The sequence below is a fragment of the Lepisosteus oculatus genome, chromosome 17, assembly GCF_040954835.1.
Source record: "Lepisosteus oculatus isolate fLepOcu1 chromosome 17, fLepOcu1.hap2, whole genome shotgun sequence".
Classification (NCBI taxonomy): domain Eukaryota; kingdom Metazoa; phylum Chordata; class Actinopteri; order Semionotiformes; family Lepisosteidae; genus Lepisosteus; species Lepisosteus oculatus.
This window is the reverse complement of record NC_090712.1, coordinates 15,842,730-15,867,009: the sequence shown is the minus strand read 5'-3', so window position 1 is coordinate 15,867,009 and position 24,280 is coordinate 15,842,730. Positions and strand designations below refer to the sequence as shown.

General features: G+C 37.6%; 2 protein-coding genes across 2 annotated transcripts; both read left to right on the top strand.

Annotated features, from left to right (window-relative positions):
• Nucleotides 1-69: 69 nt before the first annotated feature.
• On the top strand, nt 70-19,168 carry sft2d1 (SFT2 domain containing 1). The gene is made up of 8 exons (XM_006638655.3): nt 70-272; nt 3,955-4,041; nt 6,163-6,245; nt 12,435-12,516; nt 13,922-13,957; nt 14,232-14,290; nt 16,686-16,715; nt 18,316-19,168. The coding sequence occupies exons 1-8, from the start codon at nt 210-212 to the stop codon at nt 18,353-18,355; spliced, it is 480 nt and encodes a 159-aa protein (XP_006638718.1). The 5' UTR covers nt 70-209; the 3' UTR covers nt 18,356-19,168.
• Nucleotides 19,169-21,829: 2,661 nt separating this feature from the next.
• Nucleotides 21,830-23,489, top strand: prr18 (proline rich 18). Its single transcript, XM_006638806.3, has one exon. The coding sequence runs from the start codon at nt 21,978-21,980 to the stop codon at nt 22,878-22,880; it is 903 nt and encodes a 300-aa protein (XP_006638869.2). The 5' UTR covers nt 21,830-21,977; the 3' UTR covers nt 22,881-23,489.
• The last annotated feature ends 791 nt before the right edge of the window (nt 23,490-24,280 follow it).

Below are 24,280 nucleotides of genomic sequence, written 5' to 3'. Positions count from 1 at the left end.
CAAGTAGAGAGGTGACGTCATGGCGCAGGGGACGGAGCAGCCAATGAGCGAGCAGCACAGCCTCGTGACTTCCTGTGTCAATTCGCCGTGTGTTGACACACCTAGACTGGACTGAAAGTTAAGGGAGAAGTTTCTGTGCTCCGGGGGTTTTTAGTATCTGGTGAAGGAGTGCATAAAAAAAAAACCAAAAGCGCAAGTTCCCTTAAAACATGGACAAGCTGCGTCGTGTCCTGAGTGGTCAGGAGGACGAGGAACAGGGGCTCACTGCACAGGTAGGAAATGACAACAGAAATGGTTGAAAGTTAGCTGATATCTGTCCAAGCGTGACAAGCCTGTATTTTAGTTCGCACTTCTATTTCTGGATTGTAAGGCTACTTATTTACACGACCTTTTATTCTTATTATTGACCTTAGTAAGAATTACTGCGATTTTGTGACGGATGCACTTCTTTGCAGTTTTTTCCTGCTCTTGAAGTTATTGTAAATGTATATAATCACATTTGTTTTAGCATATTGCATGTTGTTGTTTAAAGACATTGGTCGTAACTGATCAAATGTTGTGAATTATTTCTTCTTCTTGAGCCACGCGGCATGATCGTTAGTTGAAAATTATCCATGCATCTGAGCTTTTGTCGATGCACACTAAGACGTGTGTGCAGGTCAAGCAATTCTGTTCAGCAATGTAAAGTTCTGCAGTAGTCATTTTACTTCCTGTTTCGTTTGCAGTGGCTGCTCTCGGTCAGGTTAATAGTAGTTTATCACTGTGATCTGCACCAGGCCTGTAGGTCTGAAGAGCTGTTATGAATGACATGATTCAGCACAAAAGCGATAAAAGACCCTGCGTTTCTTGGTAAACATTTTTTTCCCAGTGAGAGACTAGGCACGTTTTAGACTGGACGTAACTGTTGCTGTACAGGGTTTTTCTTCTCGTGCTATACAAAACATGAGTAGAGCACTTAAAAGCACATAGTGACACAGGGATCACACAGTTTAAGCGCATAGTGACATTAGGGTCAACAGTTCCCTGTTGGAAACCAATGATCTTTCATTTACATTGATGGAATTGGAGCTGCAAAACCTGGGCAGAACTCCCATCACTCTGCGAGGGAGTCCATGCGAGTGTTTTAGTAAAAGTTATTTTATTAACGCTTTTTAAAGCATGTACTCGAAAAGCTTTACAGAAAAAAAAGTTAAAAGAAACAGTTAAAACAAAATAAATGGCAACAAACACAGGAAATAAAAATAGCACAAAGAAATAGAAGGTTTTAGGGTGCAGTTGAAGATGCAAATGGGCAGACACAGACTAATTAAATACAAGCCTTCTAAATAAGAAGGTTTTGAGTCTGGATTCAAATGAATCTTTAAGATAAAATCACTTTATTAGCCCTTTATAATTTCTTGCATTAGGAATTCTTCTTTTCACATACCCCAGCTTGCTCTCCATGAGACAGACAGACAGAGAGAAGCTTGGGGTTAGAGCGCAGAGTCAGCCATTGTACAGCACCCCCGGAGCAGCTGGGGTTAAGGGCCTGGCTCAGGGGCCCAACGGAGTAGGATTCCTCTGCTGGCTGTGGGATTTGAACTGGCAACCTTCCAGCCACAGGTGCCACAGAGCCACCGCTCCTTTGGGGTGCAACAACAAAACAGTCCTGTAAACCCCCAGTAGGTAGATGGGCTTCGGGGACAGACGGGAGACCAGATTCAGATGAATGAAAGCTGCGTGGTGGGAAGTGGGAAGATAAAAAGTCAGACAGGTACGGAGGTGCCGAGCCAGGTAGAGGCTTGTAGGTGAGCATGAGGATTTTGATGTTGACACGAGACCTGATAGGAAGCCAATGCAAGGACACCAGGATAGGAGTAATGTGATCACTTGCACTAGACGTGGTCAGGATTCTGGCTGCCGAATTCTGGACACGTTGAAGTTTGCTCAGAGTGGATTTAGATACCCTAGTGAGTGGGGCATTGCAATTGTCAATTACATAGAAGACAAATGACTTTGCTAGCTTTTTAGCTACAGTCAGAGACAACAAAGGACATAGTCTGGTGATATTTCTCATATGGAAGAATGATGGTTTTACAATATTTGGCACATGTGGGTTGGACAGTAAGCCTGGATCAAATATAACTCACAAGTTCTTTAGATTGAAATTCAATTACAGTACTATCTGTAGGTAATGTGCAAATAGGGTTACCGAGAAGCATGACTTCAGGCAGAGAAAATCAATGAAAAACTGTGATGAAAGTTTGTATATTGTCTTTCCAACGTGTATGTGAGGAATGTACTTCAAAATGAGCATGCTTTATCAATAATACCCTTTGCAAACATCAGGATCTTGTCATCTCAATAACCCTGAGTGCTTCCTGTTTAATCCTGCCTGTTGTGTTAACTGTGTTTGCATTGCTACTTTTTACACGCTTGCGACAGGAGCAGATGGATCCCAGAAGGTAAGATGTTCAACTCGCGTAGTCCTGCAAACACCAAAGTGGTTTCTGAAACATTTATCCTGGTTTTGTGTTGTACAAACAAAAATTGGAACAACTGGCTTTTTCTTGTATCCATTTTGCCCTTTTTTGTTGCAGTAATGGTTACAATACCATGAAAATGGTATTGTAACCTTAGGTCTTAAGAGAGAGCAACAAGACTAGTTTCCTAGTTCCTGGGGTATTTCAAATATTTGAACAGTTTAAAGGAGCTAAATCTTTTCTGTAGACAGCAAAGGCGTTTGAGAGGAGATTTGACTCAAGCTGATCAAATCATAAGCCCAGGGGCCTATTTCTGACTCGGTAATGAAAGATGACACAAGATTACAATTGAATATGAAGAAAATATTCTCGGCCTGTGCCAGAGGTAGAAAATCTCTGTCCGTGGATAGAATCTCAGAAAATAAAAACACCCTTCTTTACTGTTTCCTGGTCCATCACTCATTCTCCATGTTCTTTCCCTCAGATACAGCACACAGCATGAAGTCTGCTCTCTTTCCCAGATAGCTGACATCAGCCGCAGGAAGCTTTGTGCTTCCTGTTTATATATATATAGTCAGCTGACCAAACACTATTGCCTGATTGGTCAGGTGACATCATGCATAGGGTCTCTTTGGAATGTAGTGGGAGCAAGACAGGCTGTCATGCTCTGGAATGCCACATGAAAAAAGTGTTCATGAAATGATGCCTTGAGCAGTATTGCGTTGATATGACACAGTGCAGTTGGTTGCCCTACAACCAATTTAGTTGTGGGAAAACAGCTCAAGGCCTGTGTAAGTGTAGGTAGTGATATAATTTTAGAGTTTAAAACCTGAGATGAATGCAGTAGGTCTTAGGAAGGAAATCACTATTGTCAAGCATATAGAAAGGAAAAAACAATAAAAAGCTTCTCCTCTTGAATGATTGCTTCACATTTCCCCCAGTATCTTATTCAAGACCCTGAGGAGTTTTTCTGAAATTGGTACTGATGACCAATAGAAGTGGTCAACAACAAAAATCCAAAACTGATGGTGAGATTCTCAGATTAGATTCTCAGCAATCCAGCTAATGATACTGTTGGAAGCCCAGTTGTTAAGATGTTTATGGTACCTGTACCAGTCCATTTTACACCACCATCTTCATGAAGTGTTTTCTCCATATAACTTAATATAGATAGGCTACCTGTTTATTTTCCAGTGCCAGTGTTTATCGATACACAGTATATTCCATGTCTTTTTAACAGGTGTCTTTCACTCTTGGTAAAACAAGCGCATACAGTTATATAATGTTGGTATGTGAGCAGACTATTGGGTGGGGTTATTTTAAAAAATGTCAGGTAATGGGAGTGGGCAGAGATTTGGGTATTCAGCGATTTATCATGCGCTTTTTAACTTGTATAATGGCTCCACTGAGCTCTCCGGATGTACGTGAGGTAAAGTTAAGTATGAGAAGTGTTTCTGCTGATGTTCATAATTGTTCTTTGTTTTTTCTCAAGGTTTTGGATGCCGGTACACTAAGCTTTAGTACCAGAGTGAAGTGGTTTGTGATTTGCTTTGCTGCTGGGGTTTTGTGTTCCATTCTTGTGAGTAAACTTTTTTTTTTAAACTGTTGTTCACTGTTAGTTTACCAATACTTAAAAAAAATATTTAAAAAAAGATACCAGCTTTGACAGCATGAGGGGGTAACCTTTCCTAGACTCCCACAGCCATTTGTGTAAAGACTTTCTATCTGTTCTCATTCTCAAATCTACTTCCTCTTATTCTCCACTTCTCTGTTCTTGCATCCTCTGGTTTGCATTTTGAAAACAGGCAGATCTTAACAAGCAGTATTTATAATGCTCTTCCATTAGTGCTTAACACGACTATGCATTAGATGGGGATTGGTAATACCTTTGAATGCCACTGTATGAGCAGGCAAAATGTTCTCATTTTTAAATAAAAGTCTTAATAATTTATAAACTTGCACCTTACCCATAGCCATAGGTTTTCTGTAAGTGCAGACTTGGCTTTTTCATGTGCTCATCTAAATCTTCACAAGTCTATAAATATGTAGAGACTGTAAAACAAACAAATTAGTTTGGAGCTGTCTAACTGATTATACTTTGTATGTTTAAGCAATTTATTTAAAAAGAATCAAGATAGTAATGTAAATGGATATGGAGGCCTGTTTTAAAAATATCCGAAGTTTGAAAGCTGTAGTAAAGGAAAACCTTTAGTTAGATTTTTGTGTGGTGGGCTCTTCTTTATACCTGTAGAGCTGCATCCTTCAAACCTGCGGGGCTAATCAGTAGAGCTGATTCTGTATGATCATATTCTGTGTCTCCTTCCAAGATCTGATTTTCTCACCCTTCATTCATCTGTCAGTGTTTGGAATAGAACTTACATTTATTCTGTAATGCAGGATATTTTTCTTTGTTGCTTCTGTAAAGACAAGGTGGAACATGCTGATGAGCAGCTCTGAGATGTGACCGTGTGTATTGGGAATCTGAAGTTCCTTCCATTCACTTTTTTTTTGGGGGGGGGAGCACGTGATGCACTTTTCAGAGTATATACCTCAGATCAGTATAGAATTTGCACTGGGCTTCCACAAGATGGAGCAGCAGGCCTGTTCTCGACCTGTTACTGGATATGTTTATTCATCACACTTGCTGGGTGGCACATGTGTGCGTATATTACCAGAACAAGGCTGATGTAATGCTGGCCTTTGAGATAGTGACTCACAACCATAACGCGGTGTTCTGAAAATATCTTTACTCTCCTCTAAGGATTTTGTGTTTTGTTCGATTTCTTGTTTATTTTTAAATGATAAAAACCATCAACTTAAATAGAAATATTAAAAAAACATGCGTGTCATTGGCAGAAACAAGCCTTAGGGGCTGTAGTATGGCTGCATCTTAAACTTACATTTCCTTCTATAAAATACGAAACACAGCGACTGTACTATACTTTGTACAGCAAGAGTTGCTTAATGCACACCTTTGCATAAATTTACTAGATTGAAGTAGCAGTTGGTCTACACTTCCAGAAATGATTTATTTCAAGACAAAAAGAAAGTTATGGATAATAAAGATCTGCACTGTATTGTGTATAATTAGGTTTCTTGGGTTTTTCTTGACCTTTGGGACTCTTAACCTTTAGTTCACTTGTATTCCTCCAGGCATCATTTGCACTCTGCGCATTAATTGCATAAATTAACTGACAGTGGTTAAATCGAACAGAAGAATATTGCAAGTGAAAAAACATGTATAGCATAAAATTGATGTGCTCTGAATTCCATTTTGCTATCGTTTTGCTTTGTGCTTTTTTTAATGCTGCACTCTTTATTCTGGTATTTTTCAGCGCCTGAAGCAAAACAAAACTGTTGTTGACACATTATATTCAAGTTCCTGATTATCATTTTAATTTAGAGCTGCATTGTCTGTGATACTGTTGTGAAAAAAGAGGTCTGAATAAGTGTCAATATCCATCTACATGACAGTTAATTGACGTGATTAAATATGTATTGGGTACCACAATGGGATGATTGTTTAGTATCGCAGCTGAACTGAATGATAACTGCCGAAAGCCAGGTCAGAAAATTAGTCAAGAAAAATGCCATGCCCTATATATACATATAATGTATTGGTCTTATTTATTTTTAAATATGAGTACACTTCTCTCTATTTTTTCTTTTACATTTTATATTTGTTGTTCTTGTGTTTAAGGGGACAGCATTGCTTTTTCTACCAAAAGGAGTTCAGCTCTTTGCAGTTTTCTACACATTAGGGAATTTTGCTGCTTTGTTCAGGTAAGATCTGCATTATGTTTTAATTTAAATAAAACTTTTGTGAAATATTGTACTGTAAATAGATGCAGACATTCTACTGCAGAATTCTTTGAAAAAATATGCTGAGTCGATAAAATGTCTTTATTGGAAGACTGCAGCCAATGATGTAAATTAGAGAGGACAAGAACAGATACTTGTGCAGATAAAGGGGCGTTTCTCTGTGTGGTTCAAGATTAGCATTTGTGTCAACGGTCTCTCGTTCAACCCCGCCATGGATTTTGGAGCCAGAAAGGAGCTGCACCTTATTCATTGGCCTATTGAAGAGTTTTTATCATATGAATAGCCCATGCATTTTTTTTAAATCATTACACATAAAATGTGTCATTTCATCTGTTTTGACCCTTAAATGTATTTAGCAACATAACATGCTTTCCATCCAACTCATTCTGTTCTGTCAATCAACACTGCTGGGTGACCAATTAACCTCTTACTTTCCTGCACATTCAGGAAAAAAGAAACTGTAGCAGAGCTAAAGCTCTATTATTAATACAGTGTGTGCTATTTAGATCAACACAGTCTTTGTTACCTTGGGTATTTTGTGTATGAAAACAAACTGTAGGTTCCCTGGTGTGTTTATACTCTGCACCTCTACACTGATGACTTCATCTTGTGTGTACAGATCTTTAATCATACTGGGTTGGTCCCTGTAACATGAGAGTGTTGTGACATGCAGTATAGTAGTGTACTTATAATTTGCATTCTGAAGCTGACAAAAGGCAAACACCTCTTAACTAAAGCCCTGTGTTCCTGGTGTAAAAGACTATGATACATCATACTGTACGTATATTGTGTAATGAATATGGATTTTGAGGACAAATTCTCAGTATCCAGCGCTTTTAAGTGAAAAAAGCTTAGTTGTTTCAAGCTGTGACTTATTTTTAAAGTAATTAAGGTAAGGTTTTGTGGCATAGATGTAGAAATAAACCAGGTGAATGGAGAATGTCCTGTGTTCCCACAGCAAAGGTGCTCATTTGGCAAAGACCAAAAACTAAGCATTTAAAAAGTGGCTTTAAAATACACCGGCATTGCGAACTTACACTCCAGTCCAATAGGTGACAGCGGACAGCCTCCTGTCAACAGCAATAATTTACAAGATAGGTTGTCATCTCAGTGTGTGTAAAAATATGAGGAGACAGTTATTAATCCATAATAATTATTCGTGTATTTCCTATTATGTCAAGGGAATTTATCTTCCAGGACTCTGATGTTATCTTTAAAGTACAAAGTTTAAAGTATATTATCAGATCAAATCCAATGATCTTTTTTCTTAGGATTGCCAGAAAGACTGATGGAGTAATTATCTCAGGGTAATAAAAAAATGGAACCTTTTGTTTTTTGTTAGAAAAGCTTGAGTGCTGATGCACAAAAACGTCTTAAAGGCATTTGAACGATTATATGGGGAAAGTGTAGATTAGCAGTATAGGCTCTGGACTCTTCACTGGAAAGTTGTGGGTTCGAAACCATGCTGTGTTGTACCATGGTGAAAGGTACTATATCATCATTGCTAGGAGTAACCCTCTGATAAACAGGCACCCTATCCAGGCCAGAGCCCTGCACACTCGATATTCGTCATTCTCATGAGGCTTGATGAAAGTAAATATTTTTGTGGTGGTTTCAACAAGCAGTCAGTATTTTCTGATGTCAGTCATCTTCATCTGCAGTACTTTTATGAGTTACTGCCTGATGAAAGTGAAAGCAGCAGTACTGCAGAAGAACATGTTACACAAATGTAAAATGCATTCCTATAATGTTCCTATAATTCCCAATGGGAGAAATAAGAGTACCAGTGGCAAGCTGTTTGAGAGAACAAGATGCATCTTTTGTGTGAAAAGGTTTGCTGGACTGAAAAGAGAATGTTTCACACACTAGCAGATTAATTTTCAGATGCATATATTCCAATGTTTAATTTAATTTCAGTGTCATTAATTTCTGGTATCCTCACCCTACCTTTCTAAGCAGCCCTAGAATAATTCCCACTCAGTTTGACTATGTTAACACACTTAGAAGAAAATGTAACTATATGGAAGTTAAAATATTAACCATATTATAGTAAACAGATATTGAGGGGGATTTCTGGGAATTTGTAGAATGGAACTACTGTGCTTTCACAGGACATTAAGCATTAGTCATTCTGCCCATCATTGATGGTTAACTTTGCTCTTTTGCATTGTTGTCTTGGTGCTGAACCAGTGATGTCATGGTCTTGGTAACCAGCCTTGCCTTGCCCTTAGGACTGTTTGTAAGGTTTGTTAGGTCTGTCTGTTAAGTTGTCATAATCAATACCTCCACTGCCTGGCAGCTGTTAATATTACACACGTCTTTATTGCATTTTTGAAAATATTAAGCATTAAATCTGAACCGAATCCATTGGCATAGTTTCTATCTGTAAATTCATGTGAGAAATGACAACTGTCTTATGTGGTAATATTTTACTGAAAAGATACAGGTTTAATCTGCTTTTCTTTCTACATAAATCCAGTTGTCTTAATTGTGATAGTAGGTTCATTCATTGTTGGTAGCTCCTATAAGGACAGCTGTTGCAAGTAAAATAACTGCAATTGTCCGTTTCATTTCTGTCAAATAAGTAACTTGAAACATTTAATGAGTTTAACCCCCACCAAAATGTTACTTCTGTTGAGGTTACAGGAATGCTGAATGCAGACTAAGAGAAGAGCCATTGTAGGAAGGCAATATGGAGTGGAATAAGAACTCCAGTACAAGAGTACATGTGGCACCTTGAGTCATTATCACTGTTCGTTGGAGTGTTGCGTGCTTTTGTGGCATTTGTAGTTGTAGGTATGTACCACAAAATTAGGATGATTTGAAGACGTGCTTTTTGTTCCATTTTACACTAACCAGGTATGTGTTATTTTTTAATGTATGCACCCAAGAATCTTCAGGTGTCTTTAAAGTCTTGTCTCTCCCCATCATGGAGAACAAAGAAATGCATACAGGCTCTTCATCCCACCCATCCATCAAACCATTCGTGTTTTGGAGGAGGTGCAGTGCCTACTGGACGAGAGGCATGTCCCTCAGTGACGCTTGAGGGCGCCGCAGGTTCCACAGTTGCCTGGCCAGCAAATCCCAGCATTCCCCTGGGTGCACGGAGCCACCTGGGATATCTGGTCAAAGCCAGTGACCTGTTCCAGGCTGTGCAGTAGTACTAATATTTGAAAAATAATTCCTTCCCATTTGTGAAGCAAGTGGTAGTGTGTGCTTTTGGTGCCCAGTTAATCACTTTGCAGGTCATTACACATTAATATTATGAATTGAATTTATGCAAATAGCCATTCTAAGATACAAAGCCGAATTCTGACTCGGAAACCTATCTCATGGGCTCAGACCAAAACCTGATCTGCAGAGAAGCCTTTTTCTCTTCCACAAAACAGACTTGATTTGCACCCTGTGCTCTCAGCTGGAGATGAGAATACAGATGAAAAGTACTGGAAGACACATTGTTTGACACAGGAATCCCAAAGGACTGGCATCAAAGTCTGGAAATGGATATTACATGATTTCATTCATACTCTCGAATGTTTACTAGGCTGCACATACTCATCCACTCAGGTAGATTAGTTTTGTATGCTGTCCAAGTGAATAGATAGATCATGTCCACTTAAACCATGTTGTGTAAGAGCTCTGAACTTTATGTGCATATAGTGTAATAACCATTTTATATTTTACTCTTCAGCTTTCATGTTTCACTCTAAGAGCTCAGTTCTTGTATTTTTAAAATTCTTGAAATAATTGACCAGATATAACATCAGTTTGCAGTGGTACTCCAGCGGACTTTTTAATAAATTTCCGTTTTCTCTCGTGAACACACGTTTTCATTTCAAGTTACTTAGCTGCGCTTCTAAATTTATTTAATTTTTTCAGGTGTCTTTTTATAATTGATTTTCTCCGCTACACTACAGAGCAACTGAGCCCGAATGTCTTCAGTGACAAGTATCTATTTAAAGTTTTTTTTTCCATTAAGATCTTTTTTTTTTATTTTACCACATGTTCTGTTCTTAATTTCTTTTTATGACGTCTCCTATAATACGTTTTGCTTTGCGCCTTTTTCTGTTTGCTGAAAACAGTATTTGGAAGAGTGACCCATTTCAAACTTGAGACGATAATGCAAAGTGCTTGCAAAGCTATTTTTATGTAAGTGCACAGGGATGCAGCTTCAGTGGAGGCATAAGAAAAGAGACTTGTGTACAGACTAGATTTCCCAGTAGTACTTGAGTAATACGCAGACACAACAGATAATTGGTTTCAGGGGTAATGAAACACTCTGCTGGGCCACATATCGAGCCTAGAGCATGCAATAAAGGGCTTAAGAAAGGAGAATTCTTCTTTTAATTTGCTAAGATTTCAGAACTGTTTCATTCCTAATATTCCATGTAATTGTCCTCTTACAACTCTAGCTTTCCAGTGTTTTTATTCACAGTGTAGAGGTGAATTTTGTCTACGTTCCACTGTCCATTTTCATCTTTAGGCTGATCTATGTATGTATCAGCTGTAGGCATATTAAGATGCATCATCTGTTTGGAACAAGAGGTTTGTAAATTTCATAACATCTTAGAATCGTTATGGGTTGCCTTGGTAGAGAAGTACATATTGTGCCTATCAGTCAGCAGCTGTTCTGGAAAATTAATGTTGCAGTATGGATAGTGTGCTTGGACACATAATTAAATATGTATTTAAATACTTGAACCTAAAGCATATGGTGAAGTGATATAATAAATCACTTGTGTTATTACTGAAAAAGAAAAGTGCAGTGTAAACACAGTTGCCTTTCAGAGCTGATAAGTTTCAGTCTGCTTACGTATGTGTCATTGGGATGACTGGCACGACAGGGCAGTAGCTTTTGTCTCTGACCTGTGGAAAAATGTGATCCTTTTTCTGAAAGCATTGTTATGTGCATGATTAGTACTGAATGGCAATTTTATGTTGTGCTGTATTTGAAATCTTTGAAAATAAAACAAACAGTATTGGGCTGCAGACATAGAGAACCTGAATATAGCTGGCCTGTAATGCAAAGGTTGAGATACTTTGATAGTTTGTGTTAAAGCCAACGTTGTACAAATGGCAGGAAGGTCTGGAGGATTTTCTTATATATAATCTGTATTTGGATTTAAAGTTTTGATATTATTTTGTAGTTATTTTAAATTTCAAAATGTAATAGCATAGTGACACTACTTTTACATTCAAATTTGTTTTATGCTTATTAGCTTGTTGCAAGCAGGAAAAAACTTCACCTAAAGACTTTAGCAACACATTTTTATGCTAAACAATAGAACAATGTACATCTCCAAGTACTGGTATTTCTGAGTTTAGTTTAACAGCAGGTATTTAGGATTGTGTGATAAAATATGAATTAAAGTTTTCACTATGACAGTTATTATCAGTAGTATTCCTTTTGTGACTCTACAATTAAGCTTTTATAGATAATTAAGCTTGAAGTTAGAAGTACAGTATACCAGTTAAAGGCCATATTTTCCCTGTAATTGAGCAGACTTGATATGTGCTTGATCAGTTGACAGGCCGTTCTCTCCACACATCAATCCAAACACCTGAGAACATTTGCAAAGCCCAGCCTTTGTTTCTAAAAACTTTCTGTAACATATTGTGGTCTTCTATAGCAGTTTGACCTAAAGTACTATATGAGACTATTAAAATAGATGAAATACAGTGTCTGTGATATTTGTTGGTTATCCTTAATGGATGTAACAGGCTGGCCATCCATGTGACCTGAATCTGGTTGTTTTGTACCTGTAGGAAAAGCTAAAAATGTAGTGTTTCAGGCTGCAGTAACTCTCTTACTGTTGAGTATTCTACAACCACAATCCACAAAGAAACATATTATATTGACTCTAACATACATAAAAATGTACTGAGGAATTTGTGCGCTTGAAGTGTGTAACTGAAATCGATTGAATGTGGTTTGAATTTCAAATGGTTAAGGGTTCATTTCCATAACAATAGTGGTTATCCTTTAAATTCTGAAGAAATCATAATAATCATGTACAATAGTTAGGTGGTTTCAAATCACCTGCTAATATGTTTTTCTGCAATGACAACTACCAGTGCTTTCTCTACCATAATTTTGTTTCTGTTATTAGTGGATGTATTTTAACTGTTTTTTTCTTCTATTTTATTTAGTACCTGCTTTCTCATGGGACCATTAAAACAGTTAAAACGAATGTTCGAGCCTACGAGATTGATTGCAACATGTGTGATGCTGGTAAATATTGTTATTAAAATGTGTATTTTGCTGTGATAAGTTAGTGGTTGGGGTAAAACCTGCTTTGAAATATGAGCTTAGTGATAATTAATGATTTGACATTACCTGACATCCAGGGGCCTATGATATTAAAGGCTTCTTACTGAAGAATGTCTTTCAACAGTTACATGCCTTTTTCTTTAGAAATTGGCAAAAGGCATTCAAAGAGCGGTTTAACTTTAATACACATAATAAGTAGGTTGAAATGTACAAATGAGCACACCCTTTGAAACCTGCTGGAGGGACTACCAGGTTGTTCAACTAGAGTCAGAGTGATCCTGGGTTATATCACTAGATGGCTAAATGGGACATTAAGAAGCAGTGCTGAACAACTGGCAGAGCATTACCAGAGAAGGGTGGGACTAGTCAGTCGGAGCTCTCTTATGCTTTCCCAAAAATTCCAACTCCTGTTATTTGTGAGGTGCCCACAGGCTCACATTGACATCATTTAGAGAGCTGCTCCAGTCAGCGCTAACACTCCTGTTGGGCGTTGGGGATCTTGCAGTATGTCAGATGATGAGCAGCTCAGGTGAGTTTAGGATGGGTTGCCAGAGAGCCAAGCCTTAAAGCAGTTTGTATGAGTACATTATAAAACAAAAATCATTGGTAGTTTTAATTTTAAAATTGTTGAATGGGCGACACAGTGGCGCGGTAGTTGGCATTGCTGCCTTGCAGCGCTGGGGGTCTGGGTTCAATTCCAGACCTGAGGTGCTGTCTGTGTGGAGTTTGTACGTCCTCCTTCTTGTGCGTTTCTCCAGGAGCTCCAGGTTAATTGTCTTCTGTGAAAGTGGGCCCTGGTGTGAGTGCCTGTGTCTGTGTGTGCCCAGCCATGGATGGGCGTCCACTCCAGGGCGTATCTCACCTCGTGCCCATTGCTTGCCAGGGATAGGCTCTGGCTCTCCTGTGACCCGGTACCCAATAAAGCAGTTAGAAATGGACAGATGGAAATGTAGCTAAAGTTAAAACTTTCCTTCCACTATATTTACACGTGTGCCTCAAAGGACTGTGTATGCAATCATCATTGCACTCATGGCATCCCCAAGGACTGGACTTCACTGATGCACAGTAAATGCTACGACAAGATTCAAGAGATTTGGGACCTGTTGTTGTCATAGTTTGTTCCAATTTGGGATTCTAAGTTATAAACACCAGCAATATATCTACAGTAAATGGTCCAATGATGTGGGTTTTAATTATGCTAAGCTATCACACTTTTGTCGGTGATGTTTTAAACCTTACACACGTATCCATTTAAAGGTTGGTTTCTTTTCTTTGTAAATGTTTTTTTATTGATTTATTGATATATAACATAAGCTGCATAAATAAAAAAATGTATTTATTCTTATTGTTTCTGTTTATTCCTCAGCTGTGCCTAATTTTGACATTGTGTGCTGTTTTCTGGGTAAGTGAACTTTATTATCCTTTTAAAACAGAATATTAATAAAATTATCATGCTTTTGCATTCTGTTAATTATGTGAAAATGCACATGCTTGGCTTTGTGTTGTTATTAGGGAAACTGGCAACCTAGAAAAAAAACGTAAAAGTACAAAATACTCACCATGTAATTGGGATGAGATTATTAGGAAAATCATTAGGGATTGTATCCCTGCTATTTTTCTTTGGCTTTAATGAACCATGAATCTTGTTTTAGAAATGTATGCTTTTTTTCCTCTAGTGGCACAAGAAGGGACTGGCAATTTTGTTTTGCATATTACAATTCCTGGCAATGACTTGGTAAGTTTTTTTTTCTTAAACCTTAAATCCATTAAGTACTTTATACAGACATTTTCCCAGGGGACCTCTGGGATTGAGATTTATATTGGTATATTATATTTAGTTGAAACATTGCTTATGCTGTTTAATCGAAATATTGCAGGATGTTTTTGTACCAAGACAGGCAGCTATGAAAACTGTTAATATTTATATTTCTTCACAATGAAATATAAGTTGAAACTTTCCTAAAAAAAATACTATATTTTAAATTAAAAAATTATGTGAAGCAAGAAAAATGGTGTTTGCTTATATCTTTGTTAAGGCTGATCTTGATGTATAGTTATTACTTTTTTGAAGAACACCCACATTTCTTTTATACGTAATGTCAAGGTGTAGCTCTACTGTAAGGCTTTAACTGACTCCATTATTCTTTATCTAAACTGAAACAAGGCTTAGCAGAGACTAATGCTAAATCCTCTTTTCTGCTAAATGTCAGTTTAGAGTCTGAGTAAAATGGCTTTTTGGATTTTTAGTGCTTACACTTCATAGGGAATTTCATTGTTATTTATAATCACATACTTTATCATTTTTTTATTTAATAGCATTTTAATGTTTTCATTAAAATATGATGCCAAATTTAGTCAATATAAATTTAAACCTTAATCAGCTATTAATATTTTGGTGATCATACATGTCTTTGAAGCATTTTGCTTTTACTGAATAACGCGGTTGTATCCCTAAAAGTTGTTCAGTATGTTGATGCAAAACATTTCATGTTGTCTACTGATGCTTTATTGCTACAGAAAATCCTATCTAAAAATCTATAACATTGTTCATACAATTTACAGACTCATTCATTTTCTGTCCTTATATTTCTAAACATGGAGGGTGGATGAGTAATGAAATATGATAGTTAAAATGTGTACAATTTATTTTCAATTTCTTCAGAAGTCCTGGGTAATATTGATTGGTGATATTGTATGTTTGAATATAGAATTGTATTCATCCTGCAATTTGAGTTAAGCCATACAGCCTATATTTAGAGACGCTGAAATAATTATCAATTACAAGGATTGATGGAATGTGTTTTCTGTCAAGTCTGCGTCAGTATCCCAGTGAACAGATGGCCCTCACTCCACTGTTAAACTTGTTGTTGGTAAATAAGCTAAATGTGCCTGTGAAAAAGCTAATCCCATCTGCTGAAAACATCATGACCTTTTGGCCAGCCAAGGAAACAAAGAACAGGTACCAGCTGCTGTCTGGACAATCGTGAACATCCACTTTTTGTGTGGCAAATAGTATTTCATCAGGGACCTAAACAAGCTGGATTGTATCATTTAGTTTTAGCTTGTGTGCTCATCAAATTGAGTAAAGCATTTTTGTTCTTTTGTACAATCTATAGGCTGTTTAGTTATGGAAAAGCAAATCGTACTAGAAACTTCAGATTTCTAAGTTTTCAGTCACTGAGTCACGAACCACATCAGAGGACATTTAGTACGTATTTTGAAGTGGAAGAATAATGATTTTCTCATGGCACTTTTGTTTCCTTTTGTGTTGTCAATTTTGCAATTAAAATTTCCCGACATGTGCCTGCTGTTCCACATGCCGGCTGGCCTGGATTTATTGCCCATGTAATTGCAGTCTTTAAAAGTCAGTACTTCATTTCCTCCCTAAGCCACTCATCCAGCAGACTCCAGTTAGGTTCCACTGCAGTGTGACCAGCGCTGTTGTAGCAACCACCTGTGACGCATGAGAGAAGTTTGAGTAGCACACACGTGGGAGGGAGATGTTGGGTGAATGCTAAGTATCTATTGACCTGTGCTTCAGTAGACAGCAGGAAATACAGGAAACCCCATATTGCTGTAGTTTAAGAATATTATTAACAATGTTGGCTTTGTGTTTAATTACTTTACTAGCATGGGATTGCTTATTTTTTAATCCGGGAGTTCATTCATTCTAAAAAAGTTATAAATTACTTTTATATCTTGTTTATGGTGGATTTTTCACAAGCTATCAAAAGTGCATTTTAATTTATGTTTTGTTTGAATTCCTTTGACTGGAGCATGTACAGTACCTCGCCTGTCACTAGTCCCATTCACTTCCCCTTCTGAGCACATGTTGGTAAAATATTTAACAATATTTTGTATGGATTTCTAAAAGTTTCTCTTTTTTGGTGGTTTAAAAGACTAAAACTCGGCCTGCCCCATGAAACCATGCTTCTAAAAATCTGAATTGTGTACCAGAAATCCTGAAATTGTCCAGTTTTCTCAAAGACAGTTAAATGATTTGCTGCCTGAACATTGTGTGCTAATCTGCTTTGGAAGCAGAAGGAAGGCTTTGTTTCTACAGAGTAATTGCAATGTTTACAGATATGTCAGCAGAAACCCTCAACACGTGTTTTTAATTATTCTTTCAGGTATAGCATTTCATACATTCCTTTTGCCAGGTAAGTGTACCAGCTCTTTCATATGCATTTCTCAAACTTTGCTTTTATCACAAATTCAAATTCAAACCTGCTTATTGAAGAGAACAGGTGTTACTTTAAGCAGTAATAAAATTCATATAATGTTTTGCTTATAATATTTGAGATTTTGTGTTTCACACTTGTGTGCTGAATGGTGTGCAGTCCATTGTCCAGGTATTATTATATTTAAAATGCTTAGAAATGGGCCTCAGACAACTTACAGTTATTCTGTCAATATTTGTGTTTCAAGGCCTGCTGAAGGATATACTGATGAAACTAGCTGATTCTGTTATTCTTGTTGTGAAAATATGTTCTGGAACTAGATACAGCTCTGTTTTAAAATGTTCAAAGTAGTCATTTTACTTAACATGTATGCATACAATTATTTTTTTGTAGAAATATGGATCTGTTTCTTCAGACTCACTCATTAACAAATGCCTTTTGCATTACCTTATGCTTGTGTTATGCCAAAGTTATTATTATAGCAGGGCATTTATTTCATGTTGTCCCATCTGTTGTCTCTGAATGCTCTCAGTGTTCTGAATCTCTTATTCCCACAGACAATTTGCTAATCCAGATTAGAGAGCTGTGAAGCTTCTTATAGTGTGTTTTCCACAAGGAAACCATGACAGACAGGGAAAGAATAACACATACAGAGTACCTGTGTCTGTCATCAGTACAACAATCTGAATTTGACCTGGGACCTGCACATTTGACTGCTAAATATTACAGTTAATATGTAAAACAAATCTTATTAATGCAAGTCATGAGAGGAGAATTTAGGCTGGAACTCTTTCTGAATTTGATCTCATACCATAATATAGTGTTTTTCATTACAAGGGGTCTCAAAGTGTTTAACATACAGGAGGACCCGACCTCATCCACCTCTCAAGTACAGCCTACACCTGGGTGATGTGCAACAGCCAATACATAGTTTAGTTTTACATACACCAATTTCCGGTCATTTATTTCCGTTGTGACTTAATTTGTTATAGAACTGTTACATGAAATATTGTACTGCAGTTTTATCCGAAGAAAGCCTGTGATAAATAACTACTAACACATCGTTTGTACAATGATGCCTTGTACATTTAAATAGCACTTTGGTTATTTAGTGCATCCCAGTGATTTAAATTACTTGTCATCTCCTTAATCCATTGATTACTCTTTTCCTGTGTTTTCAAACTTAATTCACATAGCACTTTCACCTCCTCCTCCTATGAGTTTGTCACATTGCTAATATTGAGGATTAGATGTAATTTCTGCTTAGCAACACACACGGACCTTCTCCTGTTACTGTGGTGACTGCAAATATTGCATCATCTTATAGTGCCTGCATACCATCAGCAAGGTTTTTACTCAGAGATAGCATTAAAATTTTATGAGACCACCAATGTAGAACATTTAAAAATAAAGAATGAATCTACAATGAATAATATCAATTTATTAAATTGTATTTTGACAATAAAGGTAGTCTTGAATATCTCTATGAAGTTTTAATTAAGTGCATAGTCAGGGTATTGAGGCATTAGAAGTACTTTGTTTTGCAACCTAAGAAACTTTTTGTGTTTTTGTTTTCTAGGGATGCTGTTTTAAAGTGCTTTACAACCTGCTTGAGTTAAAATGATAAGTGTGTTTTAAGACTGATCCTGGAAAGCAGAGAAAGTGTGAAAGAACATTATTCAGTAACATTATTCCTTGTACAGTAAATATGTATAAAAAAATCTTGTGTATTTGCCTAAGATTCAGTTAAAAAAACTGCATACATTTCCAAAGACAGCTTATATACGATTCTAATAGGTGATATTAGAAGCTAAATAAAACATCTAAAGTAATTCAGCTGTATGATATTCGCTGAAGAAGATGTTTTGAGATTTTGATATGAGAGTGCATGTGCTGAGTGAGAAAAGGCTTGAGTGTGAAGGCTAAATGAAAATATTTACATTTTCTGAAAGGTATTTGTTAATAAATGATTGTTTCCATCTATATTAGATTCACTCATAGAGATGATTTATAACTTCTTAACTTAACTTCTTCATATAAACCATTCATAATGAGTATAACAGTTTATCTGACATGCTAAAAGAGTTGTTTATATCTTAGCCAGCAATAATGAGTGGATATGCATTATTTCCTACCATTACTTGTATAGTAGGATGCTATGTTTTTATTTTCAACATATTTGGTTCCTCATAGAAAGTTTTGTTAATGGCTTTTTAAAACCCTTGTGCCCTTAGCTACAGCAGTGTATAAATGTGACAAATGGGCGTTACGTTTCTTTTTTGATCTGTATGATATCTTGGTGAAAAGAACCCTGGAACATTGAGCCAATTTTACTAATTTTGGGGGTTTTTGCTTTTTTTTTTTGCTGTAACGTAATCAATACAAAATTTACTCAAATCATTCATCCCACAATAATAAATGACATCCAACTACTTTGCTTTTGTCCAGTTATTGACTGCAACACTAATTCCCTTGTGACCCTTTATTGGATTAAGAGGTTGGAAAATAGGTGGATGGCTCTGATCCTCACCTTGCCTGCATCCTCAATGGAGAGTCATGGGCAGTTTCTGTATCAATGGAGAGATGATTCACTTCCAGTGAAGGACGTTGCAAATACATATGCAGTAGAGCAAGATACAGTAAATTACAAAGTATGTTGTTTTTTTGTCAGCCAAGGATGAAAATTGCTTGAACAACACGGTAGATTCAAATAACAATTTCTTTTTTCATTGAATGTTCCTATGGTTCATGCATTTTTTTTTTTAGAACAAAACACCAAAATAAGAACCTAGCATTAAGGACTCGAGAATCCTCAGCTGCCAAAGTGTTAGTCATGAAGCTCCCTTTTCAAAGTGCTCTGGCAGCATTTGTTGGTTTCTTTTTTTAGGAAGCAGGAATTACGTGTAACAGAGCTTCACTTAAATGGATTAAACTGTAGATAAAGATTCTGAGGATGATAAGAGACATCATTACCATGACAACATGTGAGCCTGGGGCTTCTGTTCTCCACAGAACAACATCATGCTGAGAACAGAGTGGCCAGAACTATTGTAGGACCCTCTGGCTTGTTTTTGCACTTTTTTTGTCTTAAATTAATATTTGTCATAAAGGGAAAATTTGCAGACTAAAGGGTAAAGTTTACGTAGAGATCATTCTGAATCGCCCACTTTCCTGCACAAACTGTTCCAGTCTGCATGATTCCCTAAGAGCTGCCAGTGGCTTATAATTAATCCCCCCCCCCGCCATTTCCCCTTCGATTTCATAAAAGCTCTCTTGGAGGGATTTTCTCTGGTTTTATAAAACCCCAATGAAAACAGTTCTTCATAAAAGAACTGGCAACCTTCTGTTTCAGGCTCTGAAACCGACTGGGGAATGAAAGCACAGCCCTGCTTGATGAAAAACACTGCAGATCATATACATTCTATAAATATGTGCAATACTGTACATTCTGTGCCATGCACACTCCAGGAGCCTGGGTGTGATGGATGTCATTTCATGAATGTAATGTTTTGAAGCATCATCAAAAACTAAAAACTTTGCATAGTATTTTTTTTCCTGTTGTGCATTCCATTTGATAAAAGAAAATGAAAATCTTACATTGTTTCATTTTATTCATGACCAGACTTGCAAGAATGAGTCTTGACTAATGACTTCTGCTTTGCTAAATGCTAAAACAGTCATAGCTGTATTATGGTTCTCTGTCTTATTGATCATATGTGTGTGCCTGCAGTACAAAAAAAGAGCATGCATCTCTTTCGTGCCTTCTGGCAACTTCAGTGGATGAAGAAACTAGTTGTTACGTCCCAGTGCCGAAGACCGTGTGTTTCGGGTTTTCTTTTGTAGTCAGATTAGCTTTCCCTCACGTTCCTAGCCAGCTCCATTTTGTTTGTTATTTTCTTTTCTCTAGAGCCCACCTGCTTCCAAAAATTATCCTAAATGTTACACCCCTTTACCCCTAGACACTCTGGGTCGTAACAGTAGCACATTCACTTTTGTTAATAATTTTAAAGGAAATATGAATTGATGAATAGTAACAGTATTTCTGTCTACTGTAGGTAGCCTAGATCTAATGTGTAAACACTTGGATAAAACATCCATTCTTTTCAATCTACATTTTGTTGGATGTTTGCTTTGTTTGACAAGCAACACTGGTTAAAAAATTGTTTTTGCCTTTTACAGGAGAGACATTGTATTTCAGACTGACCCTGATGTTATTTTGAATGCAACATGACAAGTAATATTGAAAATAAAAGAATACTTGGAATCAAAATGCCCAGTGAAGAATAATAATTTAGACTGAGAGATGGTCTTGGTAGTCGAGCAATTTACTGCTTCCAGTCTGACTGTCAGCTTATTATATATTATCCTCACACCTGAAGAAGGCTTAACAGCTGAAACACTGTTTTTTCTGTTTCTTAGGGGTAGTGGGAATAGGAGATCATATTGGTGGATGGATTTAATGGTTAAGCAAGAAAGACACACCACTTCCACATTCCAGTGGGCTAAGAATTCAGGAATCTTAAAACATTTCCTTACATTTATTAGCATTCTCAATATAAAATTAGGTTTTCATTTAAAATTAATAATACAACATATACAGTCAATTCTAAACAGTGTTGGGGAAAGTTACTTTTTAAAAAGTCATCTATTACAGTCAGAAGTGTGAGGATTTACTTCTAAAAATGACCATGATAATTCAAAACAGTTGATCTGTGTAGTGTACAGTTTCTATGTAAAATAATGCGTTGCCTCCTAAAAACAATTTGAAACTGTGAGCTTCAATTCTCAACATCTTTAAATGCCATTTCCAAAAAAACAGTTTTTTTTTTTACTTTAGAGTCGCCTTTGAAATCATGCCAATAGCTTTAGCCAATAGCTGCAATAGCTTTTTCATGTTTAATCATGTCTGATGAAATGCTCTTAAATATGTAAAGTGATTTTCCCCCAGTCTCTCTTAAAATGTGAATGTGTTGCGCTCTGTACCCTATCAAAGTGCAGCTAAAATCAGACTGTACTCTTCTCCCTGGATTACAAAGAACTTTATAGCCTTCTGCTGAAAAGAATAAATTCCTGGACTGTGACGAAGCATTGTGCAGTACCTGGCATCTCAAACATGTTTCAAGACTCCAGTTTGACCACGCCTTCTGAGCCGGGTTATAAAAGCAGAGAGCAGACGCACGCTTCTCAGCATAACAGGTTACAGACAATGGGATTTGAGTCAAGTGCTTATTTTTATTGACGATGAGTCGGCAGCTACAGTTCTTTTTCTACGTTTCAATCGACATTTTTTTACGCAGAGTTCCTGCCATATTTAATTTCATTCTGTTGAGTATTTTTCTGAGAGAAAAAAAAATGCCTTTTCCACCGATCAATCTGCACCAGCGCATGAGTTCTCCAGGGAAGGAGTTGTTCAGGAAGAAGAGGTCCAACGTCGTGCCTCCACAGTCTCTGCACGGTAAAGCACGGGACGAGAAAGAGGCGGAAAAGGAAAGGTTTTCCAGCTCCTGGCCATCAGCAAACCTGAAAGAGCTGGGTGTCCATCCTCAACCGAGGAGCAATCGTCAGACGCCCAGAGCGCCCGGAAACCTGGGAGTGGAGTGCAAGACCTCCTGGCTGACGTTGCCCAAACCCCTAGCGAGCTCCTGCGACAGCATGCCAGTCTCAAGCTCGGGGGAGTCTGCAATTCGGAAAAGCAGCAAAAATTCCTCCCGAAGCTCTCTCGTGAAGGACGGAGTCGAAGAAGAAATTCATTTCTCCCTGAGCCTCACCCCAGAAGCAATCCTGGTCATCCAGAAGCGCAACCTGGAAAAGCAGCTCTTGGCGAAGCAGCAGAAATGCGCCGTGCCTTTTGTGTCCTCAGACTCGCGGCACAGGCGGCCGCTTCCTAGCAAAAGAGCGCCGGGCGCTAAAAGTACCGCAGCTGTCGCCAAATGGGATAGCCACAATGACATCAGGACGCTTGTTAAAGTGTCCCTGTTGAATGATCAATATAAATACGACGACGTGGAGTATGAGGAAGAAGACTGTGATGTCGATGAGACTGTTGTGAGGAAATGTAAAGAGTGGCTGGAAGGAGTTGAAAATGCAGCTGCTTTGGGGAAAGTGGACAAATTGGCGACGTTGCCGCATTTGAATAGCTGCTAACAACAGAAAGCACTCACTGACGCAGTGATTTTCTGTTCAGAAAACTGTTACTAACCTAGAGGTTTTGACGGCGTGGCGTGTGCAGGCTAAACAAACAGATCCAAAGGCACCTCACAAAGCAGCCAGTTGTCACCGCGCGGTATTTAATTCTGATGTGTGAGACCTATTGAGGTTTAATTTCTATAACAGAACGAGTCCAGCTGTAAAATACATTTTGAAAGCAGCAGCTTGAAAGCAGGTCTTTTGACTGGAATTATGAAAATGCGTAAAATAAAAAACCCTTTCATTGTCTTAATACCCGTATGCGTCTGCGCAAAATATTCAATATGTTGTTCAGCGTAGCAGAGAACAAAAGCCAACAGAACATTAAGCTTAGACGTGCACTCAGGCGACATTTTCCAGTTTGATTTGGCAATCCTGCATAAAGGACTTTCAATGTTACAAGGGGTGCCGAGAACAGATGTCATTGTTTAGTTAAAACGTTGTATATACTGTAAATAGCGATGTTTTGTACAATATATTTATTGTTAATAATTGTTTTCACACGTGTAAATTCATTTTTTTCTCAGTTTGTAAACTGTCCAAAATAAAACGAAAAGTGTCTTCATATTTTGAAATCTTAAACCATTTTAATGGGAGCGGGGTGGGGAATCTGAGACAATGTTACTGGATCCTTCTGTAGAATTAGAACTGTATCAGAACAAGAGCTCGTTGACAATGGCCAAACAAACACGGTTCGGGGATTGTGCGCAGTGTCCCACGGTTTTTTTTGGTAGTCGATTGATTGTTAAACAACACGATCGTGAACGTTTTAGCGTTTCTTTGTCTTTCTCTTTGTGGTACATTTTCTAGATTGGGCGTACTGCCAGACACAAGCGTTAAAAAAAACGTTCTCTCTTCAATTGGGTTACTGAGATGATCGTTAACATTTGTATGAAGAAAAAAAAACATTTTGCATGCAAATCCCCTCAGGTATCGGGAAATGCACAAAAGGTCCTTGTAACTATAGCCCTTCACGTGCCAATCCCATAAAACGAATTCCTGCTCCCCTGGTCAGTATTTCTTTTTGCATATACTGTAGTTTACTTTCCTTGTGGATCCTATTGGTAGCAGAAGCCTTACAAGAAAGGCACAGAGCTGAACTGAATAGAAGCAGTATAGCTGAACGGGTTATTGCAGATGTACTAATTGTTTATTTTACATGGCAACTGCTGTCTATGAATTATTACAATTAACAGCTTTTGCACACTAAAAACCATAAATACTGCTTAAATTGCTTTACCGTATTTTAAAACTGCCTCCTTGCAAAATGTTAGGTGATGGTGACAGGTGAAGAGACACTTGGCACTTATGATCTAACACCTGTTACTTCTGAACTGGCATGCTGCCAGTGAAACGGG

Coding starts and splice junctions, on each gene's coding strand:
- sft2d1 (XM_006638655.3), top strand. CDS start 210: ATGGACAAGCTGCGTCGTGTCCTGAGTGGTCAGGAGGACGAGGAACAG. Junction 6,246..12,434: donor AATTTTGCTGCTTTGTTCAG/GTAAGATCTGCA, acceptor TATTTTATTTAG/TACCTGCTTTCTCATGGGAC. Junction 13,958..14,231: donor CATTGTGTGCTGTTTTCTGG/GTAAGTGAACTT, acceptor TTTTTCCTCTAG/TGGCACAAGAAGGGACTGGC.
- prr18 (XM_006638806.3), top strand. CDS start 21,978: ATGAGTCGGCAGCTACAGTTCTTTTTCTACGTTTCAATCGACATTTTT.